This window comes from Rhinolophus sinicus, linkage group LG14 (assembly GCF_036562045.2).
Source record: "Rhinolophus sinicus isolate RSC01 linkage group LG14, ASM3656204v1, whole genome shotgun sequence".
Classification (NCBI taxonomy): Eukaryota; Metazoa; Chordata; class Mammalia; order Chiroptera; family Rhinolophidae; genus Rhinolophus; species Rhinolophus sinicus.
This window is the reverse complement of record NC_133763.1, coordinates 52,926,455-52,947,504: the sequence shown is the minus strand read 5'-3', so window position 1 is coordinate 52,947,504 and position 21,050 is coordinate 52,926,455. Positions and strand designations below refer to the sequence as shown.

The 21,050-nt window shown below is 48.2% G+C and overlaps 3 protein-coding genes across 41 annotated transcripts in view; 2 read left to right on the top strand and 1 right to left on the bottom strand.

The window, feature by feature from the left end:
• The window catches only part of UBAP2L (ubiquitin associated protein 2 like), a 38,779-nt gene extending 34,850 nt beyond the window's left edge, over window positions 1-3,929 (bottom strand). For 23 of the 38 annotated variants that reach the window (XM_019713237.2, XM_019713243.2, XM_019713249.2 and 20 more), the window contains exon 1: window positions 3,008-3,118. The gene's annotated coding sequence lies outside the window, so the exon portion shown is untranslated. Of the gene's footprint in view, window positions 1-1,103; window positions 1,128-2,921; window positions 3,172-3,800 lie in introns of those variants that run through there. The other 15 variants (XM_019713238.2, XM_074318909.1, XM_074318901.1 and 12 more) reach the window with 7 other exon arrangements.
• LTAP1 (lipid transport auxiliary protein 1) lies at window positions 3,421-11,289 on the top strand. Of its 2 annotated transcripts, none has more exons than XM_019713270.2 (7): window positions 3,421-3,704; window positions 4,087-4,188; window positions 7,487-7,604; window positions 7,812-7,865; window positions 8,476-8,642; window positions 8,725-8,783; window positions 10,372-11,289. In XM_019713270.2, exons 1-7 carry the CDS (start codon window positions 3,639-3,641, stop codon window positions 10,565-10,567), a joined length of 762 nt encoding a protein of 253 aa, XP_019568829.1. In that variant the 5' UTR covers window positions 3,421-3,638; the 3' UTR covers window positions 10,568-11,289. The 2 variants fall into 2 exon arrangements, with proteins under 2 accessions (XP_019568829.1, XP_019568830.1); XM_019713271.2 differs by having other exon boundaries at window positions 8,725-8,737; window positions 10,372-10,423.
• Window positions 11,290-11,571: 282 nt separating this feature from the next.
• CFAP141 (cilia and flagella associated protein 141) lies at window positions 11,572-14,738 on the top strand. Its single transcript, XM_019713272.2, has 4 exons — window positions 11,572-11,736; window positions 12,055-12,095; window positions 13,613-13,742; window positions 14,313-14,738. Exons 1-4 carry the CDS (start codon window positions 11,701-11,703, stop codon window positions 14,412-14,414), a joined length of 309 nt encoding a protein of 102 aa, XP_019568831.2. The 5' UTR covers window positions 11,572-11,700; the 3' UTR covers window positions 14,415-14,738.
• The last annotated feature ends 6,312 nt before the right edge of the window (window positions 14,739-21,050 follow it).

The following is a 21,050-nucleotide window of genomic DNA, read 5'->3' as shown; positions in this document are numbered from 1 at the left end:
TCATTCATACTTTGCTTTATAATGCAATCTCAGCTGCTGCATTTAGTAAATAAAGTCATTCACCACATGAAGCACTCAAAATAAGAGGTTACTTTGCACTGTCTTATGCCCTTCCAAAGAGTACAACTTTATACTTTTATGTTCTATATTTAATTTTTTTGGTTAATACTTTATACAGGGTAATTCTAGGCTGCCCAGAAGATACCGCTATATTTGAGGGAAAGGTAAGGTGAGCTTCTAAAGAAATATGCAAGGACTAACTATTAGGGAAGTAAATTTCACCTGTTTCTTGGGTCACAAGAAAGCTGACTTCCTTATGGATAAATTCTTTACCAAGTTGGGTTAACAGATTGCATAGGTCTTTGTTATTTGATGCCGTCATTAAGATCTAAGAGTTCTACATCCTCTGTCACCAAGAAAGTTTTCCAAAGAAACTTCAGGACTAATTTTTAACCATTACCTCTCCCCCTACACACATGTGCACACAAAGGCCTATAAATATTTCTAGCTAGTACAGGATTATTTGCTACATAGTCGACTATTTTCCCAGGCTGGCATAATATAGTCAAGTTAACAATTTACCAAAAAACAAACAAATAAAACAAAACAAAACACCAGTGTTGTTTAACCAAGTACTGCTGCATTCAAATCAAAGAGAAAAAAAAATTAAAACTAGAAGAAAACCATTATACATCCTAATTGGCTATAAGATGTAGTTTCTAATATGGGAATAACCACTCCTATAACTTACAAATATTGACTGCTTTCTACTCCACACGACTTCAATTTGTGAGCATGATTTATACTACAGATATGAACTGCATGAGCTATACGGACGATTGCATATACTGTACCAATCGATGTAAATATACGAAAAAGTCATCTTGAAAAGCCAGGTAATTAATCAGGAAAGGAAAAAAATAATCCTCCTGATTACTCTTGCTATAACTTCCATTTCTCTCTTACAAGTGCTTTGAAATGTGTGACTAAGAAAATGTTACCACCTCGATAGTAACAACACTGAGCAACAGGTAAGTTATCTGGGATGGATCACTGGAGGACACAGAATTAGTAGCCTTTTAGTAGCAAGCAGAGACACATACCCAGAGTTATCACAGTGGAGGCGAGGAATCTTGTTAGGTACTCTTTCTTAGAAAATAAAAATATTTAAGGGAAATAGGTGAGAAGTATTGGAGACCAAGGGAATAGTGTGGGAACAAATACCGGTTTCAACACAGGAGTGCCCTTGACCATTTTCTGAAAACCAGCTACTTAAAAAAATAGCCAGAGAAATTTTACAGAAAAAAATAAACAACACATATTTATTGAGTATCTACTAGGTGTCCAGTACTTGAGGAAATACAAAAGCAATTATGACTTGGTTGCTGCCCTCAGGGAGCTTACAATCTAATTTGAGAAACAATTCAGAAACTCTGAAGCTGGACTGGGGTTGGTAAGACTTGCTACCTCTAACAGAGCAACGAGTTCCCCTAAATGCTTCGTGGTAATGACCCCTGGGTCCCCTTCCCCATCAACTTGAAAGCAATTTTAAAAAAGACTAGTTCCCAGTTTGGACACATTTAACAAGGAGAGGCTTGAAAAATCAAAAACAAAACAGTGTATGTGAAGGCCTTTCACCATTAGTTTACTTGCCAGAAATACTTCCTGTTCACAACGGAAATAATTACTGGCATAGTCTAATCTTTAAGGACAATGGTGTGGGATCTCCAAGCAGTTTGATCACCCCGTACGCTGCCAAAACGGTTCAGTTCCCCGGTACCGCGGGTTGTCACCGACCCTCAGACCTCCCAGCAAGTCGCCTCAGATATCCCCAAGGCAGGATACGGGCGGTGGGAGGGGGATGGAGAGAAGACAAAAAGGGACATCTCCATCTAATGACCAGGGACAGGCAAAGGCAAAAACGACAACAATAACAACAAAAAGGCCTGTTACTGTGGTGTTTTTCTTTCCACAACATCCTACACCAGCGGTGGCTACATTTCAAGAACGGTGGAAAAGGAGCAGGCTCCTGCGTGTGACATCAGTTCGCAAAGCAATGGAGGGACTGCCCACAGGGTGCAGAGTCTTAAGAAATTTGGAATTCCTGTCCCATTATGAGAAGAGTGAACAAATACCCCAGGGCTCCGGTGACGTCCCCGAAGGCACAATGCACCCGACGGGGGCCTCCATGCCCAGCTCCCCGAAATAACAGAATGGCTGGGGGTACCCAGAACTACAGCGCGGACAACAAGAAGGGGAAGACAGCAGCAAAACAGACACTCCAGGAGCTGAAGCGGTGGGGAAGGAGGACGGGGACGAAGAGGAGCTGACAAAGAGGCTGGGAACGGAGAGGGGCCGCGAGCCCACGCGCGGAGGATGGGAGGCTCATCCCGCTCCGCGCCACATCGGGAGCGCACCGGGCCAATCGCCTCCTTACCTCCCACCCGGAACAATTTAATCCTCCGCACTCCAGACTGAGGGCCACATGGGGGAGTTTGGGGCAGCTCCACCCCATCGCCCGCCCTCCCCCACCCCCCGCCACCCCCAAACCAGGCCGGATCCGGATCAGAGGAGGCCCGCAGAGTGTTGGAAAGGGAGGAGGCCCCCTCGTCTTGTCCACAGACACCGGCCGGGGTAGGGAGACAGGGCCCCTACCTCAGGCGGGGCCCAGGCCTCGCTCGCTCGCGCTCTTTCTCGCTCTCCCCCACCTCAGGCTCTAGCCGCATGGCCCCCCCCTCCGGCTGCCCCAAGCCCCGCCCCGGCCACGCTCCCAAATCGAGGCCCCGGCTCTGGCGAGGCCCACTAGGCCGCGAACCCAACCATAAACAAAACCTCCGGCGGCCGACTCGAGGGGGGGGGCGCCAGGGCTCGCACGATTTGGGGGGGTGTACAGTGAGGAAACACGGTGTGGGGGGGCCTACCGAGGGTGGGGGATACGGCGAGGGTAGGAGAGAAAGGAGGGAGGGTAAAGGGGGTATCGCGGATTTAAAGGGGCCGCGGACAATACCCGGCCCCGCCGCGCTGCCGCTGCCGTCGCCGCCGTCGCCAACGCCGCTGCGCTCCCAACTTTACCTCAGTCTCCTCCACACTGACACCCCGGGCCGCGCCGCCCCTGTCACGTGATATAAGGTTCCCTCCTCCCCGCCCCCCTCCCTTCTTTTTCCTCTCGCGCTCGCTCTCGCGCCTTCCCCCTCCCACTTGCCTTCCTGCGTCCCTCAGCACGTGACGCGGAAAGGGACGCGCACGCAAGCGTGCGCGTGCCGCCTCGCCACGAGACACCTCATTCCGGCTCCGCGCGTCAGCCCCGCCTCCTCCGCGGCGGCCACGCCCCCCACGTGACGTACGGATGGCCTCCGCTTCCTCTCACTGGCGTAGTTCCGCGTCTCCGCGCTGGCCGCTCGCGGGTGCCATTGCCTGCCTGAGTCACGTGCTGAGGGGAAGCGGGAAGGCGTCGTTCTTCTTTCCTAGGCCCCCTCCCATCCGCCATGTTTTCCGGCCGGGTCAGCCTTGGTCTTTCCCCGTAAGGAAATGGCCGGGGAGCTTCAGAGAACCCAGGCGCCGTTGCCTCGGCGGAGCCCGGGCTGACGAGGCAGGGCAGCAGGGTACAGCGGAGCAGTTCTGCGCGGGGTGGGGCGGCCATGGCGTCCAGCAGTAACTGGCTCTCCGGGGTGAATGTCGTGCTGGTGATGGCCTACGGGAGCTTGGTGAGGCGATCCCCCACCCCTGTCCTGCTGTCGCGTCTGACCCAGTAGAGACCCTCCTCCTGAGCTGTGCCCCGTCTTCGTTCTCCACCCACTCACCTGCGCTTTTCTGGGCTTTGCCTGCCGTCCCAGGAGTACCTGGGAGCGTGTCAGCGACTCGGAGGGCCCCGCCCCCAGCCGAGAACCCTCCCTCCACACCCTCGGCGCAGACCCCCACGCCTCCGCGCTTCCCTGTATTCACCCCATTTCCGACCGCCTTGCTTCGCCCCACGTTACGCCCCTGACGCATCCCGGAGAGCCCGAGTCTGGGAATTTGAACTGCAGGCATGTGTTGTTTTTGTTACTGTTTTTGTACTCAAGACTTCTCTCATATTTTTTTGGACAGGTGTTTGTACTGCTCTTTATTTTTGTGAAGAGGCAAATCATGCGGTTTGCAATGAAATCCCGAAGGGGACCTCATGTCCCTGTGGGACACAATGCCCCCAAGGTAGGTCCTCAAGGCACGCGATAGACCTGGTTCTCCAGCTCTGTTAGGGCCCAGAATGAGATTTATTTTTTTTTGCCTTTAGAAGTGACTTTTATTCCCCCTCCTATTCCTTCCCCCCTTTCCTCGACCAGTTAACCACGTACTTACCTTAGTAGATTGACCAATAGCATCAGCTTAGGCCCAGGCTTACCTGCTCAGTGCTGTAGTTTACCCAGGAACGTGCGTTTTTGCATTTGCAGAATGAAAGGCTTGGATTAAGATTCACAAGTTTTGTGGTTCCCAGTTCAGCTTGAACTACCCAGTGTTTTCTGGTTTTTTTTGTTGTTTGTTTGCTTGTTTTTTAGGGTTTTTTTCAGGATGGGGTTAGGGTGGTTAGAATTAGCCCCAGCTCAATGAGAAGAGTTGCCTTTGCAAAACTTTAGATTTATAAGGGCTCCATAAACCAACGAGTTCCTACATCCATGTTAGAAACAAAGGGAAGTTTACCCAAAGACACATGGAAAGTGAATAACCAAGTGGTCTCTTTGTACTCTCTTAGGTAATGGCCTTCCTTTCCTTGCTGGAGTTATTTATCTACTGATGAAGTTTTATCTCTATCCCAAACTCCTTTCCAGAGTTCCATAATTATACATCCAAATGCCCACCTAACACTTAGATGTCTGTTAGGCATGCCAAACCTAACATGTGTAAAACAGAACTCTTGATGACCCACCACCACCTCCATCTTGCGGTTTCTTTCTAACATTTCTGGGGAAAAGGCACCTGTTAACTTACCGGTGTCCTTTTGTATGGCTCTCCCTTGATCTCTGGGATCCAGCTACACTGGTTGAATTTCCCGCTTTTACGTGTGTTACTGTGGCCTGGAATGATGTTCTGCTGGTCTTCACTCGACTAGCTCATTTGTTCTTTAGATCTTAGCTTAAATATCATGTCCTCCAAAGAGGAGTGCTTATTACCTATTTAAAGTACAGAGGTTCTCTTTGTATTCTCAGTCCCTTCATTTTTTCCTAGATAGTATTTTACCACGAATTGGTTTAATTTTCTATTTGCTTTATGCCTCTTGTCCTAAACTGAAAGCTTCGAGAAAGCAGGTGCCATACCAGTTTTGTTCACTGTAAACCGAGGGCCTACACATAGTAGGTAGTCAATTCCTTTTGAGTAAAAAGCAGCTTAGTGGGAGACCTAGAGCTAGTACCCAATTCTCTCAACTCCTAGACCAATGTTCTTTCATTAACTGGTGCTGTTAACCCTCCTCTCGTTCTTTGCTAAAATATTTCATGGAAAACCTCAAGGAAGATGTCATGGCCTGAACCATCCACTGTGCTCCTTCCACATTCCCACAGTTCTCCAAACGCCTGCTGCCTCCCATAAGGGGGCCATAGGTTTGGCTTCTAGTACATCATAAGCCAATCAAAACTGACTATGTAGGAGCTCCCTGGACTAGATGAGATCATGGTTCCTTTTGCTTTTAAAAATTTTCTCATCTAAATTCTCATCCATTTTTGGTGGAAGTATGAATTAGTTAAATCACTGTGGAAAGTAATCGGGCTCTATCTAGTAAGATTACTCATGTACCTAATCCACAGCCCAGCAATTCCACTGCTACCACAGAGAAATTAGTTTTTGCCCATGTGTACCAGAAAGTGTGTGCAAGAATATTTATACGTTGTAATATTTTAAAAAGAAAATCCAAATGTCCATTTGAAAATGGCTGTATGATATACAGAGGGTGCCAAAAAAATGTAGATACATTTTAAGAAAAAACTATTAAAATTGTGATATTCAATATATACCAATAACAAAAGATGGATACAAGTCACGTTTGACTTCTGCAACTACAAGAGGTGCTCAGAGTGCTTACCATCAGCGTCCAGACACTTCTGATTACGGTGAACTGCTTGAGAAACGACCAGTGTCCACTTGCATACGTTTTTTTGGCACCCCCGGTATTTGTATTCTGGAATACTATAAAGAATGAAAATAAACTGAAGATAAATATATGAACACAAATGAACCTGTAAAATATTTGTGAATGAAAAATTCAAGTTGCAAACATGAATGAATCTCAAAAACATGCTGAGTGAAAAAAAGCCATTCACAAAAGTGTATATACCGTATGATTCCATTCCATTTATGTGAAATTCTAGGACAGGAAGAGCTATATTGATAGAAAGCACATCAGTGTTGCCCAGGGCACAGGGAGAGATTGACTGCAAAGGGGTACGAAGAACATTTTGGGGCAATAGAAATATCTGTATCTTGATTGGAATGGTGGTTGAGTGGGTATATTCATTTGTCAAAGTTCATCAATCTACACACTTAAAATGGATGCAGTTTATTGCAGGTAAATTCACCCTCAAAGTCTATTTAAAAATTTGAAAGACAGGTTGCAGAGGAATTCAAAAAGTATTTTTTCATTTGTATAAAGTTTAAAATCAGGCAGAGTTAAGCATTTTGTTTAGGGCGATGTAATAAAACAAGAAAATTAAGACTTGACAAATTAAGATTAGGGGATTGCATTCCATCAGAGATAGGCACAGACGGCTTCAAAACCATTGGTAGTATTTCCATTCATTAAGTAGATGGTGGATTCAGGTGTTTATCTTAATGATTTTGATAACTAAAATGTATACATACATTGTATGTATTCTGTGTATGATCTGTTTCACAATGGAAGTTCCTAAAAAGTTACAAGGAGAAAGAATCTACTTGGTGTTCTGGCAATCATTCCTCTCAAGTAAGAGGTGAATGTGACAGTGGCTGTCAATATTACTAACAGTGGCTGCTTCTGGATAAGTGAGAGGTAACACCTTCAGTACTTTTTGGAATTTTATACCCTGGATGTGAATTACCTACTTAAAAAATTAAGTATACTCCACCAGGTAGGATAAGTCCCCAAACTATTAAAAGCCCTATGCAGGCCTCTGTAGGTTTTTAGAGTGGACCATGACTTCTGATTCCTGTCGATTTTTTCCCAGCTCAGGAAGTTCTTTATAACACCTCACCAAGAGTCCTCTAAATCCAGGTGAAAGTCAGAAACAATGTTGATGCTGTAGAGCTTGAAGGAATTCTGGCAGTTTAAAAGATCTGGCCTAGAGACACAGTTTGGAGAGGTTCTTAGAGAACCCAATCCCAGTCTTCCTTAAATTCTTGATTCTTATCTTGCAATTACATTAGCCAAATGAACATGTTCTCTGCTTGCCTTGTCTTAGTTGCTCATTAGCTCTGCTCCACTCCAAAGTGATGGGAAGCAGAGCACAGGGGAAGTGATTGTGTATTCTCTTCTCTACTTGGACAGGACTTAAAAGAGGAGATTGACATTCGACTATCCAGGGTCCAGGATATCAAGTATGAACCTCAGCTCCTTGCGGATGGCGATGCCAGGCTGCTACAGCTGGAAGCGCAGGGAAACCAGAGTATGTGGCCTGCTCTTGGAGAACACTGCAGGGAACAAGCTCGGAGTTCCTTTGCTCTCGGAGCTGTCACACAGCTGCTGGCAGACCCAGCAGCGGTGGTTCCTCTTCCTGGGTACATGACAGATGTGGGAGGCAGTTTGTGGGAGCTTGTGGGAGTTTGGAGAGACTTTGCAGGGCTATGCCTGAGACCGTTCTCTTTCTCCACAGACTGCTACAACTATCTGTACAGGATGAAAGCTTTGGATGCCATCCGCGCCTCTGGTGAGGGCTGCTTGACGGGGATCCCAAAAGATCAGCCGGGGAAGAGGGCGGAGCCCACGTCACGTGTGTTAGAATGTGTTCTTTCCACACATCCCTGGCTGGTGGGAATTTCCTAGACTCTCAATACGAGAGTCCTGTGTAACTCTTTTGCCTAAGAACATGATGTAGACAATTTACTTCTCCAGAGCTGGTTTTGTTCTTTATTTTCACGAACTGGATGGTTATAATTTGCTTGTTTTCCCACAAAAGACGAGTGGCATCTGCTTTTTCACTCACCCAAGATAGATGGTTCTTGGACTTTTTTTTATTTTTTTATTCTATGACCATTGTTGTATATGCTCTGTCTCTGCCAGAACAGCATCTTAAAGCCAGGATGGGAAAGTAGGAGGGTAAATAGGACGAAGACACTATCATGTGTCATTGGTATGGTTTACAGTTGTGTTACCACCACTAAATGATGATTGAGACACAGCTCTATACCTCTGGTCTTCTTAAGTCTTCAGAATTTCCCCCCCAGCTCAACTCATTGGACCCATTTCTAATTTTGGGAAATTAACTAGAAAGACTAACGAATGGGAGAAGGGGTATCATTGTGCTATTATCTCCTCAGAGATCCCATTTCATGCCGAAGGCCGGTATCCTCGTTCCTTAATGGGCAAGAATTTCCGCTCCTACCTGCTCGATCTTCGAAACACCAGTACACCTTTCAAGGGTGTGCGCAAGGCGCTCATTGATGCCCTGCTGGATGGCTATGAGACAGCCCGCTATGGGACAGGGGTGAGTGGGGGCCACTTGGTCCTCCAGGGCACTAAGGGGATCCCCAGACTGACAGCCTCACTGCTCCTTCCTCTCTCCCCAGGTCTTCGGCCAGAGTGAATACCTGCACTATCAGGAGGCCCTCAGTGAGCTGGCCGCTGTGTGAGTGCGAGGGGCACGTGTCCCGGCCTGGGGTGGGGAGGGCTGGGCTGTACAGCGCGGTGACCTTCGTAAGCAGTGTGGTCACCATCCAGAGATGTCAGCTCCTACACTGGCAGAGTTGCCTCTCACTCCCAGTGGAAAGCAGGTGCTGCTCTACAAGCCAGGAAGGGGGGCTGCCCCTGCCTTTGTGCTGCTTGGGTCTTTGGGGCCAGCTCAGTAAAGTGTCGGGGTCCCTGTGCCCTCCTTTTGTGGCTTGCTCTGATACAAGTAAGAATTAAATGCCACCCGTTTTTATTACCATTTAGAGCATTGGTAACCACGTCTGAAACGGGTCGTCGCTATAGAGTCAGCTGTTGAGTGTCTTGTTACAGGAGAAGAATCATGACTTTTGTCTGGGAACGTTTTAAACATGTGCTGACACAGGTAGCTTCATTATGTCGTTCCCTCGTATTAAGATGAAACGGTAAAGAGGAAAAGCCAATCTAGAACAAAAAGTTAGTTAACAGCCATGAAAAGAATACATCTGTTTCCTGCTGTGTTGAATATGAATCTTTCTCAAAAGATGAAGGGTGTATCTGTCCCGTCATCTCTCTGTCCCTAAAAATAAACCACCTTGTTCCTGAAGACCCAAGGTCCCAGTAAAAACTACTTAGAACACATGGGGAGAGGATGGAAAGGGGCATTGGGTCTAGAATTCAGGCAGGAGGCCCATTCAAAATTGTTTTCTTGAAAGGCAGATACTGTAAGATTCTACTACGTGAGCTGCCTAAAGTAGTCATATTCGTAGCGACAGAGTGATTATTGCCAGGGGCGGGCGGGAGGGAAGGGAGAGGAGGGAGTTGATTAATAGGTGAAGAGTTCGTTTTGCAAGATAAAAAGAATTCTGGAGACTAGCAGCACGACAGTGTGGATGTACTTAACACTACTGAACTATAAATATTTAAAAATGGTTAAGATGGTAAATTTTATGCTTTTATCACTTTTTTTTTTAATTTAGTCTCTTTGATTTCTAGTTACTAGAAAGGTTTAGTGGATATAATAAAAACAGTATAGGCTCTGAAATCTGACAAACTGAAGTTTGAATCCCAGCTCTCTGTCACTTGCTAGCTTTGTGACCTCAGGCAAGTTACTTAATGGACCCTCAGTTTCCTAAGCTGCAAAATGGGGGTGATACCACCATATAGGAATACTGGGATGTTAGGAAATTAGGTGTTAGTAAAGCACCAGATTTAATGTCCGAGTGTGGTAAGTACTCAGTAGTTCCTTTTATTATTATTTTTGGTATTCAGTTTCCAAGGGACTCTCTGGAGAGGACGTTAGTGGCATACACACATTAGGTGACTCAGCAAAATTAGAAGTTGTCTTTACGCATAGGGAAATGAAGAAAAGATTGAGCAGAGGCAGGGACTCTGGGAAAATTGGTTTCTCTGCTGTTTCTAAGCTACTAGGTGGGAGTTTAGTAACTGGTTTACAAGATAGGACAGAGACCGTTTATGGCTACAGCTGCATTTATGGAATGGATGAGCCTGGATTTGTATTCTCCCATTAGTCCTCACTCTGTCCATAACCTGTCCTCTCTATTCTTCAGGGTGAAAGCACGAAGTGGGAGCTCCCAGCGACAGCACCAGTCAGCAGCCAAAGACCTAACCCAGTCTCCCGAAGTCTCCCCCACAACCATCCAGGTGACATACCTCCCCTCCAGTCAGAAGAGTAAACGTGCCAAGCACTTCCTCGAGTTGAAGAGCTTCAAGGACAACTATAACACCCTGGAGAGCACTCTGTGATGGAGCCGAGGGACTACAGCGGCAGCCTGCCCGGTGGCCCTCAGGTCAGCTGGCTCAGCAGGCCCAGCCTGGATCAGCCGGACTCCCGTCGTCCAGAGCTCTTAGCGCTCATGCCCAGGGGTTCATTCTCCAGCCTTTCTTAGGGCCAGTTTCCAAACATCGGATAAGACTTTACTTGCCCTTGGTAGTACTTCTTTCTGGAGTTGAATTCAGATGTTTCTCTTAATGTTTCTGTCAAAGCTCCCTTAAAAATCCTCACTTGATTTTGATCGTAATTCATCTGCCCTTTTCCAAACTATAGATAATCCCAAGGGTGAGAGTTAGGGTGACATGGCTTGGTGTCTTCCGTATTACCCCTTTGTACATGGTTGAATGGGAGCCATTTGGGCTTGACACGTCCTAAGAGCTGATTGGTGGGAAAGGCAGACAGGAGCTGGTGGGGGTCAGGTGAGGCCTTGAGTGGCATGGAACACTACCTGTGCTGCACTTAAACCAGGACGTGTTCAACGTGAGCACAACGTCCCTGGCTGGCACGGCTCGTCCCTTCCACTTGCATTCCACACTGTTGTGCGTAAATTGAAAAGGGAGCGTTTTGACACCTGACATAATTCCATCCCCCCTCCTTTATTGGGGATACTGTGGGACAATGTGAAAAAATGGTCAGACCAACCAGTGGTTTGACTTTATAAATTGTTTAATAAAAGGATCAATTAGAAAATAAAGGCTCATGAGTCATTCCTTTACAGTTGCCCTATATAGTAAAACAGACATATGGTATGTTCTCTGCACCTGCCTGACCAGGTAGGGCGTTAGGATCCACCTCCAGAGAACTGGTAGGACTGTGGGTACCCTGGACCTGGGATCATATAAATACTCCTTGGGACCCCAGCAGAAGAACTCCTAAAATTGGGACTGTGGTCCTTGCTCCTAGAATTGCCCTAATCATTGATAGGCTGGAGAGCCAGGATTCCCTTCAGGTCTCCAGGGCAACGGGCCAGCTGACCAATCAACTACTAGGTATTGGGTCATTGTTGGAGGAGGGAATGTTGCTATGACTACTGAAACCTTGGTGACAACCAAACAGAAAAGAGCCTGCTCAGCCTCCCCAGACTGATTCAAGCAAGTCTGTAGACATGTCTGAGGAAAAGATAGCAGAGGTAGAAGAAGAGGTATGCAGAGTTGGAAGGAGGAGCTGGGTTGGAGGGGTTCCCTTGATGAAGTTTCGAGATCAGTTCACCAGGACTGGACCTCTTCCTGAGAGGCCATGGGAGTGGGAGACCACGTCTGGCACGTAATAGGTATTTGTGCCATCCCAAACCCTGCCTTTACTGTGACCCATTCCGAAAGGAGTAGCGCTCTCTTCCCACCTCCCCTAGGAAATTGGCCACTGCCTCTCAAAAGAGAAAGGTTGTATGTCCCCCACCAACAGGGTACTGGGGTGAAGTGCTGGAGATAAGGCAGATCAGCAGAAAGGCCTTTTCTTGCAGAGTTTTCAGAAGGCCCGGGGACTTAAGAAGATGGCTGACAGGTAATCTCTGCTTCTATTTCTCCCCTTACCTTTCAGCTTGACCTTTTCACCCTCCTGCTCTCCCTGAGCCACCTGCCGGCTCTGCTCTATCTTGGTAGGGGCTCATTGAGAAGGAAATGACTGGGGCCGGAAGCAGCCCTTGTTCTCACAAGCCCAGGGCAGCCTCCTCCTGCCACTGGGTTAGGCAACGTACCCTGGTTTTTACTGCCCCTTGCTGGACCATTCTCTGAAGGAAAATTGGAGCAAATTTTTGTTTTCATTTTTGTTTTTTTGAGGAGGATGCACATATTTGTTGCCTGGCATTGTACTAATCGCGTGGTAGGTGTGCAGTAAGGATTTGTTGGTATTTGTTGAATGAGGGAGAAGATTCCAGACTAGGCTGTGACCTACACCTGGGGAGCTTTTGGAAAACACATACTTAGGTCTTAACCCAGAAAATTCTGACTAAAATGGTCTGGGATTGGATAGGATAAGCCTGTTTTTTAAGGTTTCCAGGTTATACCCAGAGCTAGCAAAGACTGAGGTAACAAGAATGTGTATAGTTTTAGCGGGAGTCAAGACTGACGCAGCCTTTTTTACAAAAGCAGTTTGATGAAATCTGTGTAAATTTCACATATCCTTTGAACTGGCAACTCCTAGGAATTTACCTTAACATAATACATATCTTGAAAAGCACTAGTATATGCATACACAAGAGTGCATACACATGACAGCGTTGTTTATGAAAGTGAAAAAGCTAGAAACCACCCAGCTGGTTCAATGATGCTACAAAAATGCCCGGCAGCCTTTGAACAGAATGAAGCAAATCTCTGTGTGCTGATAGGGGAAATCCAAATGATTAAGTAATACTGCTTATATAAATGTATGATTTTATGTTTAAAAAAATTAAAAGCTATACTTGCTGGCATATGATAGAAAATTGTTCTGGAAAGATACACAAGAAACTAATAACTTTTTGAGAAGGATGGGGGCAGAAGAATGAAGCTTTCCCTTGCCATTTACTGTATTTCTGTATGTACTTAACTTCGTAGTCACCTGTCAAAAAAAAAAATACCTGGGTTTTGTTTTTTCAATCTCAGTAGGGTTTATCTGAGTGGAGGATACATACATACGGATGTATACATATGAATAATCCTTTTGCGTATTGAAAACCTTAACAGATCATTCCGGAATGTGTCTAGCCAGGGTTGAGGCTCACGGGCATAGTGGAAGGAATTAACCCTTAGACTGGATTTGATACTCAGGTCTGCCATTAAGTGACCTTGGGCAACTCACCTGAACTTTTAGTTTTCTTGTTTGTATAATGCAGAAATTAACATGACACAGTTTTCGTGATTAAATCACATAATGTACTTAATATATACAAGGTTCCAAGTCACTTCTAGTTACCCTTTCCTGGGGCTTGCAGTCTTCTGACACTGTCACAGAGGCCCTGATGAGGAAACAGCCTCACTGATGGGGTTTTTGTCTCTGCTCCTAACTAACCTGTTCAACCCCTCCCTCTACACCTGGGGCAGGTGGCGAAGTTCACACATTCACTGTCTGTGGCAGATGACATTGAGCCAGAGGAGAAACCCCTATGCCACCCTCAGGATGCAGGTCACCATGGCACAGGAGTTGGCCCTGGCCAACAAGCAGCTCTTGATGGTGAGTTCTGGACGGTAACCTGGAATCTCCCCACTACTGCCCGGACCTTTGCACACCAGGAGTCCCGAGCTCTTAGTCTCTGCCATTCCTCACCCATCTTATTTGCCTCTGCGATTTTCACTGTTACACCGGACAATAACTCCAAATACCAGAGCTCTTTTTCATTAAGTGATTCTTTGCATCCAGCTGCAGGTGGAACATTCCAGAATCCTAAAGTGCAGTCTAGTCCTTGCTCCTTTCATCTTGGTGAGACATAAAACTGCTTTAGTGCCCTGCCCCGGCCTTTCAGAACCTCTCCCTGGGGTCCTCAGTTCCTGTCATGTCACCATCTTTGTAGAGTTCCTGGTTCATGGGATGTTCTCTGCAAGTATTTGCTGAAGGTGGGGCTTCACCCCTGGAGAAAAACTCGGGTAGGCTTCTCCTCCAGTGTTCAGCCTGTACGCTACTGCCTAGCTTTATGTCACAGCTAAGTCCAGAGCCAAAACGGCAGTGATGGGCACGCAACCAGGGAGAGAATGAGCGGGTTACACAGAGGGCACGCGTCCCACTATATCCCGCCCTCCCCACCAGGTCCGGCAGGCCGCCCTGCACCAGCTCTTTGAGAAGGAGCATCGGCAGTACCAACAGGAACTAAATCAGATGGGCAAAGCCTTTTACGTGGAGAGACTCTGACGGCATCCGAAACACTGCCCTTCCCGTCTCACCGCGCCTGCTCACCTAGCCTTCTGGAGCCCCTACCACCTTGAATGTCCTTCCCAAAACACACCTGGGTCTAGTGACCTGCCCAGGACTTCAGATGGGACTCCCACTCTTAGCTTTGTCAGGTCAACCCCCTGATGCTATTAGGAAACAATCCATGACACAATGGTGAGAACAAGAGTGGCGCCTTGTGGTCAGAATGAGCTAAGCAGTGTTGATGTGAGTGGGGGGAGGTGAGGCGGAGAGATGGACAATGGGAGAGAATCCTGGTTTAACAAATAAAGAAAGCTAGCTTTAGACGTTCCAACTTAGACCCCTTGGCCCATGTTTTCCGCCCTAAGTGTTGATTTGCTCCAGCAGTGCTTATTCACAGCTGCCATAATACAGGTAGCTTTCTGGACTTGGCTCACCCCCTCTCAGATCTCACCTCCACTCATCTGTTCTGAATGTGGCTGTTAATCCATAGGAACTGGGGGGTTTGAGGCTCAAGAAGCGTGGATGTGAGGTTTGAGTCAGCCAGTTACTGGGAGACTTTGAGGTGGGTCTGAATTCCCACCTCTGCAAAATGACAGGGTTCCAAACTCCTACGCCTTCACGGGTCAGGCAGGTAATATAACAGACATAAGGAGTTGTAGGATTTATAGGGGACCAGAAAGAGCGTTAAATCTAAAGGCATTCAAAATTTGAAAACTACTGCAAAGGACTGACTAATCATATGCATCTACAGGCCACAGAGAACCTTCCTTTCCACTTTACATTCAAATGACATCCCAAACCAGAGAGACCCCCATTTTAAAAAAAGATTCCCATTCCCCAACCCCGCCCCTTTGGCCACCACCAGCTGCTTCTCTATAGCTGTGGAGAGACGCCATTTTGCAGCCTGTAACAGTGGCAGGACTACACCATCGTTCGATGTGATCCCCAGCGTACACACTTCCATGTTCTCTCACTTTGCCGTCTGCATCCAATTGGTCACTCATCCTTCCACAATGATCTTGACGTGCCCTCAGCTCCATGTGGCTGTCTCCACTGCAAAACACACTTTTTCTTTTACCCTTTCCCAAGTCCGTCTCCATACCTTAATATATATGTTTCATCTCAACTGTCAGGGCTTCTCCTTCCTTCTCTCCCTACATAACCCACAGATGAACAGAGAGAGGGAACAGGGTCCAGAGAGAACACGGGCTTGAAGTCAGGTGTGGGTTCAAAGTCGGGCTTTTCCGAATCGTGTCACCATGTGTAAGTTGCTTCCCTGAGGCTCAATTTCCTCTTCTGAAAATGGGGACAGTAATACCCATCTCATAGGATCATTAAGAGAATTAAAAATAACAAGCACAGGCAAGGATGTGGAGAAAAGGGAGGCCTCGTGCACTGTTGGTGGGAATGTAAATCAGTACAGCCACTGTGGAAAACAGGATGGAGGTTCCTCAAAATATTAAAAATAGAACTACCTTATGACCCAGCAAGTCCACTCCTGGGTATTTATCCAGAGAAAAGATCTGTGCACCCCTATGTTCATTGCAGCATGAGTTATACTAGCCAAGATGTGGAAGCAACCTAAGTGTCCATCAATGGACTATTGGAATAAAGAAGACGTGGGACATATGTACAGAGGAATATTAGTTGGCCATAAAACGAATGAACCTTACCACTTGCGACAACATGAATGGACCTAGAGGGTATTATGCTAAATGAAATAAGTCAGACAGAGAAAGACAAGTACCATATGATTTCGCTTAAATGGGGACTCTGAAGAACAGGATAAACAAACAAAATAGAAACAGACTCATAGATACCGAGAACAAACTGATGGTTGCCAGAGGGGAGGGGGTTGGGGGGCTGGGTGGAAAAGGGGAAGGGACTAGAAGTACAAATTGGTGGTTACAAAGTAGTCAGGGAGATGTAAAGTACAGCATAGGGAATATAGTCAATGAAATAGCAAAAACTACGTGTGGTGTCAGGTGGGTACAAGACTTATTGGGGGATCACTTCACAAATTGTATAAATGTCTTAACCACTCTGCTGTACACCTGAAATACTCTGAATGTCAACTGTAATTGAAAAATGAAAATTAAAAATATATATAAAAAAGAAATGATTATGCGATGTGAATAAACTCTTTTAGCAAACAACAGAAAATGAGGATTAAGTCACCTAATGCATGTAGAGAGGAAGCCCAGCGCTGGGCACACAGGATCCTCCCTTTGCCCCTCAGGAGATTTCTCAGTGACCCAGGCCCTTCAGACCCCCAGGTTGGCCCCCTTATGCCGTTCTCCATCCCCTGCCTGTCCCTCTCTGTCCCATATATCCATTCATCCTCCAGCCCCTCAGCCCTGCTTCCCAAGCCCTCTTCCCTTTAGTCGGTAACTACTCATGAGTTCTTACACCGAACAAGACGTGGCGCTCACAGGCTGGTGGGGAGCAATGGCAGGTATGGTGAGAGTTTTATAGGAGACAGAACCACGTGCATGCGGCCTGGTTTCGCCCCACAAACCTGAGACCAAGACCTGTTCCTTCTGCCTGTTCCCCCGCCCGCGGTGCCCTCGGTTCCTGCAGGTCCGTCTGGCTTTCACGTCTTTCGTCCTCCCTGTATCTGTCCCTGGCCGCCCTCCCCTCATACACGCGCAGTACGGCGTCGGGGGAACAGGCTTTCCCGCGACTGGTCTGGGCTGGACTCCTGGCTCTGTCACGTACTGCCTGTGTGGTCTTGAGCAAGTGGCTCTAACTTTCTGGTCGCAGTTCCTCACATGTACAATGGAGGTAACGTCTACCTGGTCGGGTTGCTGTGGGGATTAAAGAAAGCCTTGGCAGACAGGTGGCATGTACCGCCCATAAACAGTAACCCATTGATGTTTTCCTGCCGAAGGGAACCAAAGTTTTCCACTCAAATGTGCCTTTCAGGATATTGATTTTAAGCTGATTAGCATGAAACAAAAGACTCAGAAAGAACTTTTCACCCTCCCATTTTCCTACCTAAGAGATTCAGATGGAAAGACTGCTCCCGGAGGGAATTTTAGCATATTCACTTTAGCTTTCCATAGGGAGGACCCCAGCAGCTTGCCAGCTAGATCCCCCCCAGCCCCCCCCCATGTCACATTGTTTCTGGTTGCCTAGCAGGAATTTGTTTGTCACGTGTGGCGTGTGTCCCACGCTTTTCAGGGACCTGTAAATTGCCTGTTTTCCCATAGGAAATCCCAGACCCCTGCCTCCTTTTCCCCTTCGTCCATGACGGCATATAAACCTCAGCTGCCCAATGTTTCTGGTCTCGTCCTTATGGCATCCCCCACAATGCGCATTTGTATAATAAACTTTGGACATTTTCTTCTGTTAATCTGTCTCTATCAATTTGATTATTAGCCCAGCTAGAAGAACTTAGAAGGTGGGAGGAAAATTGTTTTTTTAAGCCCCCACCCTGCCCTATAATAGTTCTCCCTTTTATTGCGTCTCCATTACCTGACTGCCCCCCACTTCACACCACACTCCCTCATCAACCCCTTTTATTCCTCTTTCCTCTGTTCATTTGGACCCACGGCCTGATCCCCGACCTTGGCCTGTCTCCGCCCCCTCCCCCGGGCTTGTCAGTGCCAGGCTGGCTGCAGTATTGGCAGGCTGGCCCCCTACAGAGCACATCCCGCTGATCTTTCCGCCTGTCTGCCTGCTCTCATCACATCAGCTGAGGACTTCACCCCATCACACCCATCCAGTCCCTGTTCCCTCAGTGGCTGTGTCTTATGCAGCTCCCTGGCTCAGAAGGGCTTGCGTGGTCTTGTTGGAAATGGCTGCCTACAAGGTACTTCCAGGAGAACTAGAAAGCGTGCATCCGAGCCCATCTGATGTGTCTGCCTAGGTATGCCGCCAGTCCGTGTCCTAAGAGAGCTGTCTCCCCCACATCAACATCCCCGTCTCTGCCTCTGTGCCCCTCGTGCCCTAAACACTAAAGCCTCTCTCGTTTCTGCCAGTCCTGTCCTCCCAGCCTCTGGTTCTCCAAGGTGGTCAAGGGCTTGGAGGGGAAGAGTACGAAGGACAGTGAAAAAAATGAAAATTACACACTGAGAGCCCCAACGGAGTCAGGACACAAGACACCACCACAGGTGCCTTCCTTGGGGCTTGTGCACGTTTGTTCGTCTGCCCCTAAAGGCCAGGAACCACACACAGTAAGCGGGGCCTGGGGTGAGCGATCGATCTCTGTCAAGGGCACTGGAGTGGTACGTGTGTGTGTCCAGGCTAATGGGGACAAGGACACATGGAACGGGCCTGGGGGCTAAAGCAGAGCGCCCTCCCCCCACCCCCACCCTCCCCCCACCCTCAGTGCAGCTATAACGCCGGCTTCTTCCTGCCCCAGTCGAGGGAAGCATCTGCCTACCACATGACACCCAACAGACCTCATTCTCTTCAGAAGAAAAACCTCCCAGAAGGGAAGCAGCCTGGATCCCTGTGAGGGAGACCCTTCCTGAAGCCAGCCAGGGAGTTCTCGCTGTGCAAAGCCTCAGAAGAACAGGACAGTCCTGAGGACTGCAGGTCACTTCCTGGCAGCGGGACTTTCCTCCCTGACCCTCCATCTCCTAAAGGCTTAGTTGCAATTTGCCAGACAGGTGAGACCATACGTCTTCTGGAGCCTGGCCGTGCGACAGGTGGTGCTTCTCTTCTGGACATCCAGGGGTGACTTTAAAGACGGAGGCTGCCCAGAGGACATGGGCAGAAGGAGAGAAGGGCCAAGACGGTGGGAGGCAGCAGCCAAATATTCTAGACGTTTCTCATGCTACTGATGTGCCGTAAGAGGAGCAGGACCAGGATGGAGTCCGCTGGAAGGCCCTCAGCTGTCCTGTGGGGGTGCTCTGAAAAGGTTGGGGTTCTGTTGGAAGATTAAAGTAGGACGTGCACGCCCCCGCCCCCACCCCACCCCCAAAAAGCCTTGGGGCAGCTGGAAGGGAGTTGAGGAGAGCAGGTGGCACGGCTGACCGCTGACACGAGGAGCTGACACAGCCGAGCCTCTGGGTCGGGGCGTGACCTCAGGGGGAGAAGCTGCGTGGGAGCTTCTGGAAGGATGGGTGCCCGGACGTGGCGACCGGCCAGATAGTCTTCCTGGTTCAGGCCATCATGACCCAGCAAAGGCCAGGCACTGGTAGGAGACGAGCTGAAACACGATGGCACGAAGGGCAGTAGAGTGAGAGCCCGCCGTCTTAGGAGGAGCGAGCAGGGGTCAGTGCCCTTCTCCAAGGACACAGCTCTCCACCCAGCCGTGCTTGCTGTCTCCTGTCTCTGCTTTGGCCTTTCTCGGCCGTGGGGAGAAGCTCTCCTGCCTGCTTCTGTGTGATATGTTTGATATTGGGTTGTTTACTTAGGAACCAACTAAATGTCAAACGTATTCTTACAGCAGTGGGCAATGCGGCATCACACTCTTTCCAACCGCAACCTCTGGGGCTCTGGGGCGCCTGTCTTTGTTTCTGAACCTCTTCTTTCCAGCACCCCTTTGGGGAACAACCTCCATGGAGTTCAGTCTTAAGCTGGAGGGCTAGTGTGAGAGCAGGAGAGAGCTGGCATTTGAGTAGCAAACCTTCCTCTATTTCCCTTGTACTAAAAGGGATGTATCCCGATCTTCTTTTGTCCTTGTATTTTTCTCCTCCTTAGTCAATGCCTCCTCACGTTATTATCCGCTGCTTCCTGACCCTGGGAACCTCTCCATCCCTAGTCCCATAGTAGGGTCTTTGGTGTCTGCTTTCCTTCAGGAGTTCGCTGATTATCTATCTGCCTATCTGCCTCTAGCGACTGGGAGCTCGCAAGAGTGAACTCCGGTTTGGGCCTCTGCCCTGCTGGGGGTCCCAGTTACCCCATAGCCGGAGCTTCGTATTAACACTACCCATCTATCCTTGACAGAATGACTAATTAGAGCAATTTATATTCTCCCCTGATAGCCCTGGTCACCTTGAACAGTGCCCCCATCTCCACTGGCACATTCTCAGATGGTGTGGTGCTGGTGTACTGGGATCAACTGCCACCTGTCGGTAACAAAACTGTAAGGAGAAAAATGCCCAAGGCCTGGAACTAAGCTGGGGAGAAGAGCTGGTAATGATGATTTGGATGGGGGTGGGGGCGGGGGCCAGGATAGAGAACATGAAGGGAGCAGAGGGTGCGGAGAAGAGTAGAGAGCAGTACAGACCCTGGTCGGTGTGGATATCGACGTTCTATTCCCAGATCACTGTGGGGAAACTGAGGGCACAGTCCTGTCTGGATGACAGTGACTCGGCCTTGATTCTCTCCCCCACCCCACTTGAAGCTCTGGGCTGGCCTTCCAGATCCCAACCTCCCCCCTGTGCTCCGTCCCTGTGGCTCTTAAGCAGGAGGAATGATGTGTCCCTGCCAATTAGAGACTCTCAAAATAGCTCAGTAATTTGATCTGGGGATCGGGGGGAATTGTCAAGGATCATGAGTGACCTCCCGTCTAAACCGTTGCGCAAGCTCCCTGAAGACCAGGAATCAAAAGGTGAAACCCAAGCAGTGGGGTCTGACCAGCATCCAACACTGCGCAGGTGAGAGCAAGGCAACCGCTAAAGAGCAGCTAGGACCCTCAGGGCGAAAACTCTCCTAGGATGGCCGGAGTACCCTCTTCTG